Source organism: Sphaeramia orbicularis, chromosome 24, assembly GCF_902148855.1.
Source record: "Sphaeramia orbicularis chromosome 24, fSphaOr1.1, whole genome shotgun sequence".
Classification (NCBI taxonomy): domain Eukaryota; kingdom Metazoa; phylum Chordata; class Actinopteri; order Kurtiformes; family Apogonidae; genus Sphaeramia; species Sphaeramia orbicularis.
The window spans coordinates 22,658,780-22,677,048 of NC_043979.1; the positions used below are offsets into that span (position 1 = coordinate 22,658,780).

Consider the following 18,269-nt stretch of genomic DNA (forward strand, 5'->3'; position numbering starts at 1 on the left):
CACACACACAAGTGAGCATCGCCTTCACTCAGATGGTCCATTTTTGGATCCTGTAAGTCAATGACAGCAGCGGTAGTCTATAAACCCACGGACACGGACATCAGATCTGTCGGGGACGCGCACCCTTTATAATGTCTGGTGCTGTCAATCACTGATAAGGAAACGCTACCGTGTGTTGTAAAGGCTGTCATCGTATTCAGCTGTAAAGGTAGGAACCTGTGTTTGTATGGATGAGACTCCTATAAATGGACTGCATGGACTCTACTTAACATCAAAGCCATAAATATTTATAACCAGCACTGTAATAGCAGTGATGGTGTTCTTTTTAGATGATCTGATGATTTTAGATTATTTTTTTTTCTATTTGTTTTATCTTTAAATGTGGCTGGGGAACTTGCAGCTGATTGGTTCCTCTCAGGCACATGTATTGTCCATGTGTATAAACTGGGGCTGCAGTAAACCATTGTTTTCATAGCTGATTCATTTGTTTTTATCTATAAAATCCTAAATGGAAATGATCATCACTGTTATATTCAAATGTCCTATTTTGCATTCAGAAGAGTAAAGAAAAAGCCTGAAAATAGTCAAATAGAATTAGCTGGAGTCAGAGGATTTTACTTTTTCTTACTAATTTACTCATTGAACGATCATTTAACCTATAAAGACCCAGTGCTACTTTTGTGTCACTTCCTAAATGAATTTTTCTTTCTATTTAACCTTTCTTAAGTGATTTATCAACATTTATTTTACTATTATCCTCTGTATTTTGCATTTTTTCACTGTAAACCATGTATTTTCCTATATTTAATTTAGATGTTCATGAAAGCTCGAAGTAAATTCAAAGGTTATTATATCAAAAAAAGAGAAAATTGAAGTATAAGTGAGATTATCAGCAAATCTATCATTAATTGAACATAAATCAAGTGTCTCCATCCAAATGGCTCATATCTGATGACTATGAAAAGATGACAAACTGCATTTTATGCCAATTATTTACATGTATTGATAGAATTAGTGGATTAACAGGTATTAAATGTTTTACATCAGTTAATGGTTTTGGGTTTTGATGGGTTAAACAGGCTTTCACCACACTTCTCTTCATCACATAATGAGCTTCAAATGAATAGAAAGTGCAGCTGATATTCTGCTGTAATGTGAGATGAATGGTTGAAGAAACTGTTCATACTTGCAGCGCATTATCTGCTTGAGTGGCTCAGCCAGTTTCCAGCCCGCTTTTGGAAAACTTCATACCTACAGCTTGCAAATCCATTAAACTAATGAGTATACCTCAGCTAAACATAATTCAATGACGTTAAAAGAAAACTGGCCCTTTCACGTGCTTAGTTAAAACTGTAATGACAGGTATTTTTTTACCGCGGTAGGACTTGTTGTGGAGCTCAACTATGTTTGTTATGTGACATTGTTCCTCTTTCTGTTTCTCCTGTAACACAAGAAAGTCTATTTTTGGATCACGTCGCTCTGCAGTGTTTCACACCAAATCATGTGCTTTAAAGGAAAAAAAAAATGAAAGAAAAGCTGAGTTTGCATGCTGCTTCGTAACGCAACACCTAAGTGGAAAAAAGTGAAATTAATAATTTACCACAGCGAAGGTCATCTATAAGAGGTATTTAGAGTCAGACAGTCTGTTTGTGTCTCATGGGCTCCATCATGTCCGCTCACAGAGTACGGCTCCTGTTTTTAGTAAGAGGCCCTTTTCTTGTGGTTAAATGTGCATAGAGAGAAAAGAGGGAGAGGGGGGTGTATTGGCATTAATCCAAATCTTGTCGTCCTCGCTGCTGCAAACATTTATGGGGCCCACTGCCAAATGAGGCAAGGTCAGACTCCCATTCCCACCCCCCCATTATTAGACAGCTGCAAACTGTTCAAATGGGAATCATCACGTTTGGCCATTTCGACATGGAAACTTCAATAAAACCTCATGCATTTCTTCTACATCCCCTTTTATATATTGCTAAAGGTAGAAACATCACAGGCAAAAGACAGACAAATCTTTCTTGACGCACAGGCAGTGATGAAAAAAGGAAGCAAAACGATTTCACTGATTTTATCTCTTCACGTGAGAGTGAATTTGAGTAGATCTATCATTTGTTGAAGGAAAATTTGATTAACGGACATGAGGCGGAGGGGAAACTTTAACAGGATCAATAATAGAATGGAAGAGGAAATGGATCAATGAGGTTGTGTCAAATTGTAGCCAGTAGTTGATTAGTTTTCAGGCGTGTATCACACAGAAAGAAGAGTATGTAATGAGTACAAAGAGTATGTAATGTTTAGCTTAACAGGCCTTGGTCATTAAACCTTGGCTGTAAAATGGAATAAACAGGAAAGAATTTGTACACAACTAAGGAATGTGGAGTATCCATGTATGATACTGTATGTGACTACTTAGAAAAACTGAAATCTGATTGGCTTTTCTCATTATTACCAACTCAGGAACTAAAGCTTTTCAGATTATGTTACATCAAAATGAAACGGAGTAAATAGTAAAGGAAAACATTCAGTGACTACACTGTAAAAAATGACTGTAGAATTAACACCAAAAACTTGCAAAATTGCAACATAAAAAAACTGTAAGTGACAATACAAAGCAAAGTTGTTTATTTGAAAAGATTTTTGTGTTAACGATTAAATCAAATATAGCTGTAGTTCTTACAGGAAGAGTATGTGAACAAAACCAGATTTGTATGTAGAAATGATGTATTGCTATTGTTTTTAGAAAATAAAACTGTAAATTGAGAAACAATGTGGTGCCGTTTAAATTGCAAGACCGTAATGTTGAAATAACAGCCTATTTGCTTTTATTATTTTTTTAAAATAAAAAAGTTATGAAAAAAAGTTAACATTTACAATTTAATGTTTTAAACTTGTAAATTAATGGGTTGGTAGAGTTGGTAGAGCGGCTCGTCCAATAGCCAAAGGGTTGGTGGTTCGAATCCTGGCTCCGACTGTCCATATGTCGAAGTTTACATGGAAGACACTGAACTTTAAATTGCTCCCAGTTGGACCTGGTGGATTTGGAAAGTGCTTTGGACACCATGAGGGTGTATAAAATGCACTAACTTAACGCAGTCCATTTACCATTTAAATCCAATGTTAAATATGCATGTTTAAAATGTTAAATCTACATGTTACTCCGTAAATATGTTTACAGTTGGATGTGTTTTTTACAGTATTGTTCTTGAAAACAACAGCTGCCAGTTTTTTTTTCTGTAAAAACAACAGGATTTTTTTTACAGTGTATTCATTCATTTGCTTCGACTCAGGTGCTATATGTAAGTAAGTAACTTTTGTTCATAGAGCACTTTTCACAACAAAGTGCTTTACAGTGCAAGACACAATTAAAAATACAAATAAAATACAATTAAAATGCAATTAAAGTGCAATAACTACATAAAGTGCAGTCACTTTGTAGCAGCCCTGAATCAGTTGGATTTAAAATGCCTGCTTTAACAGTAGTGTCTTAAGAGAGAGAGACTTGTGTAACTCTTGTTTTTTAAAAGATCTGGTTCCCTATGACCTGAGTGTTCGAGTTGTTGTGATATTTTTGGGTCGACTAAGGTAATAAACACCAATAAATTACATAACCTTTTTTTTTTTTTGGCTTTTGACCTCCAGCGTCTGGGATGGGATAGGGTTCCCAGAATGATGTAGAGGTGGAGCATGAGGTGGGAAGGTCAAAGTGGTTCAACAGGTTCAGAACCCTATGTAGGCCACCAACTACCCTGGAAACACTAAACAGGAATCCGTCCTACATCTTTACCCCTCGGCTATAGTGATAGTGGAGTTCAGAGTCAGACTAACGCCTCCATTTTCTTATAATGAAGGAGAACGAGTCACATGTCATCAGTGAGGAAAGGGTACAGCAGATGCCAGCTCATAAACACCTCTTCCTTTGAAAGTTAAATGAGTCTGGGACGTGGCTATTTTCAGTAACGGATATCTAATACATGGTTTATTCAGATTTAATCAGAAGTATGAAAGTCTGGGCTGATACCAATGTATAAAATAACAAACTGGGCAGATGATTCTTCTTTTTGTGGCAGGGAAACAAAGAAATTCTGATAAAAATATGACAGAACACCATAAACATAGACACCTGTTTGTGTGGATGTTATTGCTTTGGATCTTTGCTTTAATAATTAACGTTTGTTTTCTTCTGTTCGATCCGATAGACCCGCCAGACCATGAACTACGTGGGTCAGTTGGCAGGCCAGGTGTTTGTCCAGGTCAAAGAACTGTACCGAGGCCTCAATCCCGCCACCCTTTCTGGCTGCATTGACGTCATTGTAGTGAGACAGCCCGATGGCTCCCTGCAGTGTTCGCCTTTCCACGTTCGCTTCGGTAAAATGGGCGTCCTGCGGTCCAGAGAGAAAGTGGTAAGGGGACAATTAAGATTCAACCTCCATGTGTGTTCATTGTTATATCTATGTGTTGAATTCCTCAAGATTTTAACATCCCTTTTGCTTCCTCTTTTCTATCTTCTCTCTTCCAGGTGGACATGGAGATCAATGGAGAACCAGTGGATCTACATATGAAGTTAGGAGACAATGGAGAGGCGTTCTTTGTGCAAGAAACAGAAAATGATCAGGTAGGAAAAACAGGACTTTAGGGAGAAAGTGTAAAGAGAGAGTGCGTAAATTTCTTCTGATATAATAATAATAATAATAATAATAATAATAATAATACATTTTATTTGTATAGCGCTTTTCATAGAACTCAAAGACACTTTACATAAAGCAGATAAAAACAGAAACCAAACACATTAAAAACAGATTAAAAAAAAAAAAACAGGTGCAAAAGGCAGGAATAGGAATGTAAAACAGTTAAAACAGTTATAAAACAGTAATATAGTAAAAATAGTTATATACAACTGTGATTAGCAAAGTGACACTTAGAAAAGACAAACTTTTATTGATCCACAAGGGAAATTACTTGGTCACAATAGCTCAGTTGCATATGAAAGCATTCTTGAAAAAACATTAGCAAAAAAGCAAAAAAAAAAAGAAAAAAGAAAAAAAGGAGAGTAAGTGTGAAGAGATAAAAGCAATAAATATAATGCATCAATAAAGCAGAAAAAATACAAGATTTGTGTATTTACAAATCTACAGGAATGGAAGTAAAATATACACTGGGTCAAAACACAGTAATGTCCCATCAGAGAGCAACCTTTAATTGATTGCCATTCCAACATTTATTTCAATATAAATCAACTCCTTGTTTTGGATAATCCTTTATGGTCCAACTAAAGCAAAAAATAAATTTGGAAGTAAAAATGTGGGTCATTTTGCAACACTAATCTATCAAATTTTCTCTAAAATTTCCCATCAGAGAGATTTCGAAAACCATGTTTTGACCCCACTACACACATACACTAATAAAACAGGAAAAAAAAAGCAGTGATACAGCCGTAAAGGTGTGACAGTTCAGGGGCCACATACAACCCAACTGGATCTCAAGTGGGCCGGACCAGTAAAATAATAGGATAATAATCTATAAATAATGACAACTCCAAATGTTTGTCTTTGTTTTAGAACAAAAAAGTACAATTACAGTATGAACATGTTCATAATTACAAGCTGTCCTTTCACAAAAAATGTGAATAATCTGAACATTATTATGCCTCAGTTTGTCATGTACACATGTGGTATTACACCTCACAGATCACAGTGGATCTACAAAGACACAAAACAATAAGTAACAGCTATAACATTGTTAAAATCGCCCATATTTTTCTTGAGAAATTTTCGTTTTTTCATAAGTTGCATGCTTTTTTTGTGTGTGAAGGACTAGTTTGTATACATATTCATAATTAATTTTACAATTTTTCACTCTAAAACAAAAAGAAAAGTTTGAAGTTGTCATTATTTATAGATTTTTATACTGTTATTTTACTGGTTTGGTTGCTGGAGATCAAATTGGTGTGAATGTGGCTCCTGAACACCCTTGACTGTTAATGTCTTCAGGGTATTTTTGGCACTTTTTTTGCAAATTCATCCCACAGGCCAGGGACGTACATTTGACGCACCTGGTCTAGACTGACATGTTTGGGAAAATCTAAAAGGCGCACAGTCAGAATCAAATCAAAACACAATTCAAATGAAAACACACATCTTTCTCCACCTCTTCTGGCTTCCTGGAGCACAGACACGCCCATGTTTACAAGTGAGAAGCCTGATCTAGACTATCTTCTGTCTCTCATCTACGTAGTCCTCGTAGTTTGAACAAGGTCATGCTCTGTGCAGAGTTGGCACCGCAGGCTGGAATTTCTCTTTTTCCTTTTGGCTGAACAGCATTCCTCTGTTCATCAGGAGAGCAGGCCTTGAATGCAACATTTACTGACTCAGGCTGTCTGACCTATATTAAAGTTTTGGCTTCATGATTGAGTTTAAACCAGGTTTCCGGTCAAAGAAATATATATAGTCGAAGTTATTAAGTTGAATACATAAAATCATAAATTACTTTTTCTGTTAAAAACAACACTTTTTAAAACCCTTGAGAGCTATTTAAAGCTTTAAATTCATGGAAACTCTTGGAAAAAACAAAAAATTTCCAGTTCCCTCAGTTCTTGGAAAACGGAGTGTTGCAACATCCAGTGTTTTCATTTGCTTTTCCAAGGGTATTGAGTTACAAGTTTGTGAATAATGCAGACTGGGTGCAATGCTATTGTATGCACGTGGGGATATAAACCGAAAATAATAAACAAACCCTGAACTACTGAGGCAGGGGGCCGGCAACAAAAGGGGAAATGATGATTTATGGTCCCTAGACTGGTGTCGGATTCCCATTCCTGGAGGAGGCGGAAGGGGGTGGGGGGTGGGGGGGTGTTGTGTCTCTGAACCCTTTTCTTGGCACAGAGGTCCAAAACGTGAGGCTGTAATGTCAGACCACAAATCATATGGTCATAGCTCAGATTTTCCCTCTTCTATCTCCACATACACACATGGATACTCTGTGTTGGCCACTGGAGACGTTTCCTAGAAGGAGGGATTGTGGAACTGCCTCAGTTTCACAGAATTGGGGAATAGTTTAGATTTTGGATGGGCCGTTTTGTTTTGCAGGCCAACTTCTTTGTAAAGCAGAAGGAGTTTTTGGAGAAAGTATACGAGTGATTGTGCACATTTGTCCCACATTGTGCAAAACACTAACAACAGTCAGATTTGCGTGAACATTATTTAAAATTCAACACCTTTTTTTGATCTATGCTGAGTTTACATGTGTAGTTTTTGTGCCAGGGAAACATACACTTTTTTGGGGGGGAAGATATGTCCCAGTTGGGGAGAAAATTATTAGACCATCCTTGTTTTCTTCAATTTCTTGTTTATTTTAATGCCTGGTACAACTAAAGGTACATTTATTTGGACAAATATAATGATAACAACAAAAATAGCTCATAAGAGTTTAATTTCAGAGCTGATATCTATCCATTTTCCATGTTTTCTTGATAATAACTAAAATAACTTAAGTTATATCCATATCAGGGGTATCAAACTCATTTTAGTTCAGGGGCAATATTCAGCTAAATTTGATCTGAAGTGGGCCGGACCAGAAAAATAATAACATAATAACCTATAAATAATGACAACTCTAAATTTTTGTCTTTGTTTTAGTGTAAAAAAAACAACAAAAACATTAAACTATGAAAATACTTTTCTAAACTATCGGGGAAAAAAAAAAAAAAAACTGAAAAAACTGAAAATTAAATTAAAAAAACATAAGAAAATTTAGTGCAATTTTAACAATATTATTTCTCAACTTCTCATTTGTCCATGTGCATTATGGATCAGATCTACAAAGACACTAAACACTGAGGAACAGGCAGAAAAGAGTTCAAATTGGGCTGAATTTTCTACAGACATTTCAGGTTGTTCATATTTGTTCAGGTTATTCACATTTTAGTGTTACAGGATAGTTTGGAAATGTAAATATTTTCAAAATTTAATGCTATTTTTTGCACTAAAACAAAGAAAAAAAAAGTTGTTAATTCTAGATTTTTTTTTGGCTTAATTCAAGATTTTTTTTACTTAACTGAAGATTTTTTTTTTTTGCTTAATTGAAGATTTTTTTTTACTCAATTGAAGATTTTTTTTTGGCTTAATTCAAGATTTTTTTTTTTTTTACTTAATTGAAGATTTTTTTTATTTTTATTTTTTGCTTAATTCAAGATTTTTTTTACTTAGTGGAAGATTTTTTTTGGCTTAATTCAAGATTTTTTGCTAAATTTGAGATTTTTTTTGGCTTAATTGAAGATATTTTTTTTTTTTGGCTTATTTCAAGATTTTTTCCTTAATTCAAGCTAATTTTTTTTTTGCTCAATTCAATTCAAGACTGTGGAATTTTTGCATTTGGCAAAAACATCCCAGGGGCCGAACTGGACCCTTTGGCGGGCTGCATTTGGCTCCCGGGCCGCATGTTTGACACCCCTGATCTATATCATTGTACTGCCAAAAACAGTGCTTTTAGGCATTCCATGTTTTCTTTTGTCTGTTTTAGTCACATGATACACACAGGAGTTAGTACTTGATTGCATAACCATTGTTTTTGAGGACTTTTGATGGGCTAACAATTTGTACATCTAACATACAAATGCACAAACACAAAGGATGCAAGCTCTAAGTCTGAGAATTCTGTACAGCTGATACTCACAGAAAGCAAAACAAACAACATCTTCAGAGACTGCATTCACTCTTTCACTTCTGCTTTTCATCTAAACAGGAAGTGGTTCCTTCCTACCTGGCGACATCTCCGATAATGTCAGACGGGGCTTTTCTCATGAGCTCCTCGCTGCTGGGAAAGAGCAACGGGCCACCGGTTCAGACCCTGGGCTCCACGGGGACCGCTGGAGAGACCGGCAATGGGGTGTTGAAGAAGAGGAGGAAGAGGAGGAGGAAGACTCGGGCGGACAGCATGAGAAGAGAGGAGAACGGGGATTACTCTGAGGATGAAGATATGTTCACTATAGACATCAGCTCAGATGAAGGGACGGAGATGGAGAGCAACAGGTGAAAATGAATAGAATGAAGACAGATGACAGGAAGTGAAAAGAGAGGAAGCATAAGACGGTTTATAAAAAATATATTAAATACTAAAAAATAAGGCTGGGTGATGCTGACAGAAAATTTTTGCCAAGTTTTTCCAATGATACTATATATTATCTCTCCATATTTAAAATTTTTACACATTTTTCAGTTCAAAGCCAAAGAAAAAAATGAAAAACACAGTATACATATATAAATTTGACTACCTGAACATTTTTAGTGCAGCCAGACAAAAAAAAAACCACTATAAATGAACTTAAATACGATCTCTAGTGTATTATTAATACTACAAATTACCCATTATTCAATGCTCTACCCCCAAATACCCCACTCATTTTAAATCAAAGTGAGCATTAGCACATAGAGAATAGCATAACACCAGTCTCATACTACCTTTAATATTATGTGACAAATTTTGCTCGACATTTATGATACTGGACTGGAAGTAATCCGATAATTTTAATAATCGGATCGCACTTCAGAAAAGTCGTGGTTTAGACGTTCAGTCCCTATCAGATTTCTTTCGGAGTATGTATGAATGTAGTGACAGTATACTCGAACTTCCTGTTGCTGTCTTCTGTTCACCTTCATCTATGTCATTTCTGTTTTGTACGATTTCTTACTTTCTTTCTTTCTTTCTTTCTTTCTTTCTTTTTTTTACACGCGCAAATGTGTAAGAATGAAATAAATCAGATTAACAGGTAAACATGCTTTAAGACATCAAAGAATTTGGGAGAAATCTAGGTGTGTTAATCGGATTTCACATAAAGAGATTACTGCTGATATTTGATAAAACATGTCAGATTACTCTGTTTAACCCATAAAGACCCAGTGTTACTTTTCTGTCAGTTTCCAAATGAATATTTCTCTCTATTTAACCTTTCTTAAGCAATTTATCACCGTTTATTATAATATTATCCTCTGTATTTTGTAAAAATCAGGCATTTTCAAAGATTTAATTGACTGATCATGTAGATGTTCATAAAAACTCAGATTAAAGTTAATTGTCATAATATCAGAAACAGAAAAAAATTGAAAAAATATGACTTTTTCAACAAAATATATCATTAACTGAATATAAACTAAGTGTCTCCATCCACTGTCATTGATCCAACTCATGGGTTTTACTGATGAATCAGTGTTGTAGAAGATGACAGTTATGGATTGATAGGATTAGTCTATCAGAAGTTATTAAACATTTTATATTGTTGGATAATTTGTAGCTAGTAGCTGTTTGGGTCTTTATGGTTTAAATGATCACATGGATAATCTGATTTGGGTTTTAGTGTACATGTAAACAGGCTCACTGATATGCAACAAGTCACAAAAGCTTATGGAGGATATGCAATATGTTTCCCAGTCATGTTGAAAAGTAATGATGAGCACGTGAGATGTAAGCGACGGGAAAAATTCATACACGTGATCAAGAAAGGGAAGGGAAGTGAAAGATAAACAGTACAAGCCATCAGTGAAATCATTTGCAGTGGAGCTGGAGACTGTCAGGCGCTGAAAACAGACGTCTATAGTGGAGAGGCCTCCACTTCCCACACACACACACTGATAAGAAACTGAGGATCATATGGAAACCATATCCACTCTCACTTCGCTTCACTGTGCATGTTTACTTCTGTTTACATGTGTGAGCGGTATGCAGTGTTGAATCTGATCCAAAATAATGCACAGTATGTAGGTTAGGCATGCAGCTGTACAGATACCAGAGGAGCTGTGTCCATGTTCTCATGAATGAAGACAGCAGCAGTTGCAAATAAGGGTTCAATGACAGATTTATTATCATCATTGCACGTGTATGAGGGGTCCAAGACATGGAGATTCTGGCTCTGGTGTCTCACTCTACACTACTGTATAATAACAGGTGGTTTTTCATTTATATGAGCTTGTGATGAGTACTACAGACACTGTCATCAGTAAATGGGTGCTTCTATGAAACTGGTCCCTAAAACAGGACATGGGAGCTAAAAATTCAAATCAGATGTAGACTAATGTTATGAAGCAACTTTGGAAGCACTTTGGGCCTATATTAAAAATAAATACTTACTGAGATAAAAGAGAAACAATTTTTCAGAGAAAACACATTTTAATATTTTTTTTGCATTATAATTAATACAAAAATCTGCGTGTAACACGGTGAAAAGGACATGAAAATTACTATTTTTTAAAAAATATCTTTATATTCTCTCACATGTACATTTTGGGAATTGAACCTATTATGCAAGGCAGAGTGGTTCACAAAAATGACCGCTATTGCAAAATTCTTCACAATTTGTATGCATTTAACTGGGCAGGTTCTGCATATAACGCAAGTGGACACGATGGGTTACATACAAAACCTGGAATGAGCATGTCTGGATTAGAAAAACCACTAAGATCATCAAATTTAACAGAGTGTCTTTATTTATAGCAGTATAGAAGACCACTTCAAGCCATGTTTTCCAGATCAAATACACTGACACCTAGGTAGTTGTTCATGTCCCAGTTTTGGTCCTATTTTTGGCCCAAATATTTTATTAAAAATTCATTAATTTTTGAATGGTTCAGAGCAAGAGTATAATTTTTTTTGCATTTATTTGAGATCATCATTAGGTACATCCTGGGGGGAAATATGTCTACATTCCTCTTTTATTATTGGGTCTAAAAACCTGGTAACGTGCCAGGTACCAAAATGAACCCAGTTTCATAGAAGCATCCAAATAAGGTGCTGCAAAAGCAAAGTGTTAGCCCTTTATCAGGCAAGTGACTATTTTTGGTCATTTCCACAAACATTGAAAATGGGGCCAATCCCATACCTCAGTGAAGTCAAGAAGTATGTTGGTTTTTATAACACTATTTAGTGATTCAGAGAGATTTTATAGACATTTTGAAGCTGTAAATAGTGAATATGAGTGATATTTGGTTAGTTTATGACCTTATAACAGTTGTTTTATTGCATGTGTTTACTTTTTAGCAAGTACTGCTCAGGTGTTTTATGGCAAGAGGAGGGAGACTACCCAGAATTTCACAGTATTTCAATGATTGCCCTATAAAGAGTTAACAAACTTTACCCTGATCAGTTTTTCGTATAATGGACATAATATGAAAAATATAGTCTAAATCGTACATAACACTCAAGATTCCCAGTTTTACAGATGAAGGGGGGGACAAAAAGTGGACAGAAGCATCTATAGATTGAATTGTGAGTTCAGACATGACCTCTGTATGTTTGCAAAATCTGTGAAACATAAAAGGCAAATCTGAATGTGTGTTTTAGGTCATTGTCCCGAGATGTTTCAAGAGATGAGGCAACGGTCGGTTCCAGCTGCGGTTCTTTTAAACAAACCGGCATCTACACTCGTTCAGACGGAGAATGGAGCCCACTCCAGAGGTATTACACACACTCACTCACACAATGAAATTATTTTAAACGCTGCTATTGTTGACGATCGCTTTTTCTCTCAGTCCCGGTAGTTCTCGTCCCACCTCTCCCAAGAGTGACTCTGAACTAATGACCAAAGAGTCAGACGCAGACAATCAGAACCCGGCCATGCACTGGGCGTGGGGAGAGCTGCCACAGGCTGCCACGGTAACCAAACTGTCCACTGTGCATGCATTTACAACATATACAGTACTGTGTAAAAGGTTTAGGCCAACTCTAGGTTTGTTGTTTTGGTTGAAATGAGCAAACACACTTATTTCTCATTGTTTTTCCTTCAGATACAGCAAAAAAATAGGGAAATATTTGCACGTCCTTAAAAGACTGAGCCTATGACAAGAAGCATCATAAACAAATCTGACGTGTTGAGTAAAATCTGGTATAAAACATTGGAAAATTAATGCAATAAATCTAAGTCCAAAGGGGAGATCACACTACTGTTTTCCCTGAAGCTTTTCTTTTTTTTTTTTTCTTTTTTTTTTCTTCTTTTTCTTATGGGCTCAGCTGGCTGACAGGCAGCTGTCTGTACCGATAAGGCAGCAGCCGACACCAACTGTACTCCTGTACTGTAGTGTAAAAAAAAAAAAAAGTAGTGTGAGATACTCCCTGGTAAAATGTCCAAATAAAAGAGGATACACAAGCAAAGGTGTCAGAAAAATGGACAATGAAGACTGGGAGTACAGTTGGTGGAGTACAGTTGAAGCTTTTCTTTCTTTTCTTTTCTTTTCTTTTCTTTTCTTTTCTTTTCTTTTCTTTTCTTTTCTTTTACCTTCCCATATATCGTATCTTAATACAGACAGTGAGAAATGCATATTTGTGATTATTATAGCTTAGCTAAACCAGCAAACCTAAGGTCAGACTATTGGACTTTTGCACATAACAGTATATTTCTTTTAATTTTGCTCTACTTTATAATTAATGATCTTTTCCCCTGTCTTTCTATAGCCATCTTTCCTCCCAATGAAATCTGACCCTGGTCCAGTTTGCCCCGTATCCATCCCTGTATCCGAGAACACACACTTCCGCGTGATTAGCCATGAAATGACTACAGAACACAGTGAACCCTGCTCTGAAATATCAGCGCTCACATTGATCATGCCAGAGGAGTCAGCAAACACTGAGAGAACAATCGTTACCGTTGGAGCAGAATCTCAATCAGCGAGGACAGAGTTGCAGACAATCACTGAAGTGATACACGCCGGTTCTCCGACAGCTGAAGGTACGCCGGCTCGGATGATGATGGATATGGAGGAAGTTTTACCGCGCACACTAAGCAAGACAGATTCTCCATCCAAGAAAAAAGGTAATGTTCACGTCCACATTGCATCCACAACAACACTTATTTTTCCCCCTGAAATGCGGCTTATCCATGCACACTGCAGTTCTTTATCAGATGTTAAGAGCTTTTAGTTAATTTTTTCCTTCGAAACATGTATGAAAGTGTTAAACACAAGCAAATTTTAAAAAAAACAAAAAAAAAACATATCATTGTCAATTCAACAACACACATGCTATAAATCATTAAAGTATTCACAAATACAGAAACATGCTGCAAATGCATCCATGAAACTTTAAAGCAGGGATGTCAAACTCATTTTAGTTCAGGAGCCACATTCAGCCCAATATGATCTGAAGTGGGCCCAACCATTAAAATAAAAACAGCAAAAAAAAGTACAATTACAGTATGAAAATGTTTAAATTTACAAAGTTTCCTTAAAAATCAAATGTCTTAAGAAAAATAACTACAATTTCCATATGCTTATCATTTACACATGTGCATTACAACTTATAGATCACAGTGGATCAAAAAATACACAAAACATTTGGTAACAGGCAGAATACTGTTAAAATTATACTTAGTTCTTTTAAGACATTTCAGGGTGTTCATATTTTGTTCAGGTTATTCACATTTTTTGTGAAAGGGTAGTGTGTAAATGTATGGAAATTAACTTTTTTTGCATTAAAACAAAGAGCAAAATTTGTAGTTGTCATTATTGATAGGTTATAATGATGGTATTTTACTAATCTGACCCATTTGAGATCATATTGGTCTGTATGAGGCTATATGAGGCCCCTGAACTAAACTGATTCATAATATCTTCAGTGTAATTTTTGCATTTCACAAATTCATCTGGACTGGACTCTTAGGTGGGCCGATTTTGGTCCACAGGCTATATGTTTGACACCTGTGCTTTAGAGACTTTTTATTTTTCTGAAACACTCCTAATGTAGAGTTAAGCCCTCCTTTAAAAGTACCCACATCAGCTCATCAGTAGTGTTGGAAAATGCTTAAACATTTCCACTTCTGTTGCATCTTTCTATATTTGCTGCACATTTCTGTATTATACTGCATAGTTTGGGTTTTTTGCTTATGTTATGTATTTCGGTATGTGCTGGTGTTGTCAAAATGAGGATGTTCTTAATTTGATTGTGTTTTGTCTATTTACGCAGTTTCCTAAGCTGCAATCTGTTGCTGGTGCTGGCATTAACATTACAAAAAATAAAACAAAAGTCATTTGGAAAACCTCTAAATATACTGGCAGTTATTCACAACCTCATGCTGCTGTGGATATTTTGAGGATCAATTTTATGTGCACCACAAACCAGCCATTGCATTAAGACAATCTACAGATAAGAAGCTAAATATACTTAACTATCAATTTTACAGCTCGTGTTGTGCAAAGAAAATGTTAAGTAGTTAAAATGTATTTTTCCGCAGACAAGAGGAGCCGCCATCTTGGCTCTGATGGAATTTACCTGGATGACATTACAGAACTGGAGCCTGAAGTAGCAGCTCTGTATTTCCCAAAGAGGTATTTAATCCTACCTGCACACATGTATGTTCACTTTTGCATGACTAAATCCAGGAGTTATTACCCTGCCCTCCGAAGGAGAGGCAAGGGGTACTGTTTTTGGATTAGTTTGTTTGTTTGTTAACACTCTAGCAGCAAAACTATTGCTTGAATTCATACCCAATTGGGTTTATAGATTGCCAGTGACCCAGAATAGATCTGATTACAATTTGGGAACAGTAGGTCAAAGTTCAAATATTTTATGAATTTTTTTTTATTTTTTTTTATTTTATTTTTTTTTATTTACTTGTAATGGGTGAAATTTCAAATGTCTGTAGCAGCAAAAGTATTGGTTGAATTCATACCAAACTGGGTTTATAGATTGCCAGTGACCGAAAATAGATGTCATTACATTTTGTGAAAAGTAGATCAAAGTTAAAACATTTTCATGCATTTTTATATATATATATATATATATATATATATATATATATATATATATATATATATATATATTTTTTTTTTTTTTTTTTTTTTTTTTTTTTTTTTTTTTCTTGCCATTTACTTAACACTGGTCTGTAGCAGCAAAACTATTGGTTGAATTCATACCAAACTGGGTTTATAGATTGCCAGTGACCCAGAATAGATCTGATTACAATTTGGGAACAGTAGTCAAAGTTCAAATATTTTATGAATTTTTTTAAAATCTTTTTTTTTTTTTTTTTTTTTTTTTTTAATTTACTTGTAATGGGTTAAATTTCAAGTGTCTGTAGCAGCAAAAGTATTGGTTGAATTCATACCAAATTGGGTTTATAGATTGCCAGTGACCCAGAATAGATGTGGTTATATTTTGGGAAAAGTAGGTCAAAGTTCAAATTTTTATTGTATTTTATAAATCTTTTTTCCTCTCCCATTTACTTATAATGGGCAAAATTTCAAATATCTACGAAAGCAACCATTTTGTTTCAATTTACTTCAAACTTGGCACATAAAAAAAAAAAAAAAAAAAAAAAAAAAACTTGGCACATATGTAAACGCAAATGATATGCTGATATCAACACACCCACAGACATGATGACATCTGCAGGATTCATGCCAAGATATGAACAATTTATGACAACAAATTTGTCTCCAATTCCAAATAAAGAATATAACTACGTATTCAAAGCGATCCCTAATGGTATTGTCTTACTTATGAAAAATCATCTTAGTTATCTAACATCACAGACAAATAAACCTTGTTTATTGATTAATGGCATTAATATTTTTAGTTCGAGCTGTAATAACAAACATATACATAATGCATTGAATGAAAAGAAGAAAATCTCCCCCAGAGATAAAATAGTATGGAATTCAACTTTTTCTAAAATTGAGTGGTGAAAAGCATGGTCATTACTATATAAATACTGTGTTACAAACAAAATTAGAATTTTACATCTCAAAATTTTACATAACGTATATCCCTCCAATGCTATTTTGTGTCGATTTTATGATGTGGAAGAAATATGCAACTTTTGTCAATCTGAATCTGAATCTACTTTACACTAATTCTTTTTATGTGAACATTCTTCTAATTTTTGGTGCAAAATTTAAAATTATGTCATATCTAAAAGCAACAATAAAATAAATATAACATCCCAAAATGTAATTACTTATTTTAAACATGATACTAACAATCTAGACTTTATTGTAAATTTATTCATATTATTTGGAAAATTTCATATACATAAAAACAAATATACCAAAACACACCCAAATTTTAAAATCTTCCTATTAGAATTTGAAAATTCTAGAATTCATATATAATAAAAAAGCCCTAACACATTGGCTATTTATAAACAGTTTTTCAGTACTGACTGAACTCTCTGTTGCATTTATTTATTTATATTTGTCAGATTTATTATTTATTTACTTATTTACTTTTTTTATTACAATTTGTATTTTATCCATCCATCCATTCTCTTCCGCTTATCCGGGGCCGGGTCGCGGGGGTAACAGTCTAAGCAGGGATGCCCAGACTTCCCTCTCCCCAGACACCTCCTCCAGCTCTTCTTCTTTGTATTTTATGCTTTGCATTTTTAAATCTAAGCATTATTTTCTTAAACTTATATGTTCAAATGCTTTTTCTCTTTTGGCATCTTGATGTTTGTTTAAAATTTTGTACTGTATACTCAAATGTTGTTAATAAAGTTGTTAAAAAAAAAAAAAATCTGCAGGATTCATGCCAAAATAAGCTACAATAGGTGCGAGGGGTGGAGTTTGTTGTGTCTGGCATCACTTGTTGGTATTGAAACGTGCTTCTTCTGTTGTGTAGCGATGGCAGTGCAGCAATGAGGATAGACTCCGGCCTCCACAGCACCAGTCTGTCCCCACAGTCCATCAGCTCCGGAGGAGACAGCGGGGTGGACAGCTACTGCGACCACATGGCTGACCTGCCCTCTATCGCCATCTCTCTTTGTGGAGGACTCACTGATAACAGAGAAATCACTAAAGGTAAGTGTCTTATTCTAGCATGGAGCAACTATTAGCTATTAACTGTAGTGTTACTGGGAAAAACTACAAATGTGTGTGTGTGTGTCCTTACAGAGCAGTTCCATGAGAAGATAATCTCCTACCAGCAGTTTGCAGAGAACCCTTCTCTCATTGACGACCCTAATTTAGTCGTGAAAATTGGCTCCAAGTAAGTCATTCACAAATAAAGAAAATGTTTGGATGTAAAATGAATGAATGAATTGTTTATTTTGGTTTGTGCATTAATCCTTATACTTAGTACAATAATTATAATAAACATAAAAACCAATAAATGAATAGGCTAGAAGCAAAATATAGCAAATCTGTCAGCTCTTTGTAATTTAACTAATAAAATTGTTGGATATGCACATCATTTACAACAGTATTCAGATTTTTCAAAACATGAAAATACTATTGTAAAAAAGTTTGTCATTCAAAACCTTACTCAAGGAAAAACGTCTTAGTATTATGTGCAAAACCTAT

At 35.1% G+C, this 18,269-nt stretch overlaps 1 protein-coding gene across 1 annotated transcript in view; it reads left to right on the forward strand.

Moving 5' to 3' along the window:
- The window catches only part of lpin1b (lipin 1b), a 29,379-nt gene continuing 11,110 nt past the window's right edge, over positions 1 to 18,269 (forward strand). The window contains exons 1-10 of the mRNA XM_030128415.1: positions 1 to 208; positions 4,194 to 4,397; positions 4,514 to 4,609; positions 8,734 to 9,020; positions 12,322 to 12,435; positions 12,510 to 12,633; positions 13,429 to 13,786; positions 15,203 to 15,296; positions 17,590 to 17,768; positions 17,862 to 17,955. Coding sequence (XP_029984275.1) covers positions 4,206 to 4,397; positions 4,514 to 4,609; positions 8,734 to 9,020; positions 12,322 to 12,435; positions 12,510 to 12,633; positions 13,429 to 13,786; positions 15,203 to 15,296; positions 17,590 to 17,768; positions 17,862 to 17,955 — 1,538 coding nt within the window. The 5' untranslated portion in view covers positions 1 to 208; positions 4,194 to 4,205. The remainder of the gene's footprint in view (positions 209 to 4,193; positions 4,398 to 4,513; positions 4,610 to 8,733; positions 9,021 to 12,321; positions 12,436 to 12,509; positions 12,634 to 13,428; positions 13,787 to 15,202; positions 15,297 to 17,589; positions 17,769 to 17,861; positions 17,956 to 18,269) is intronic.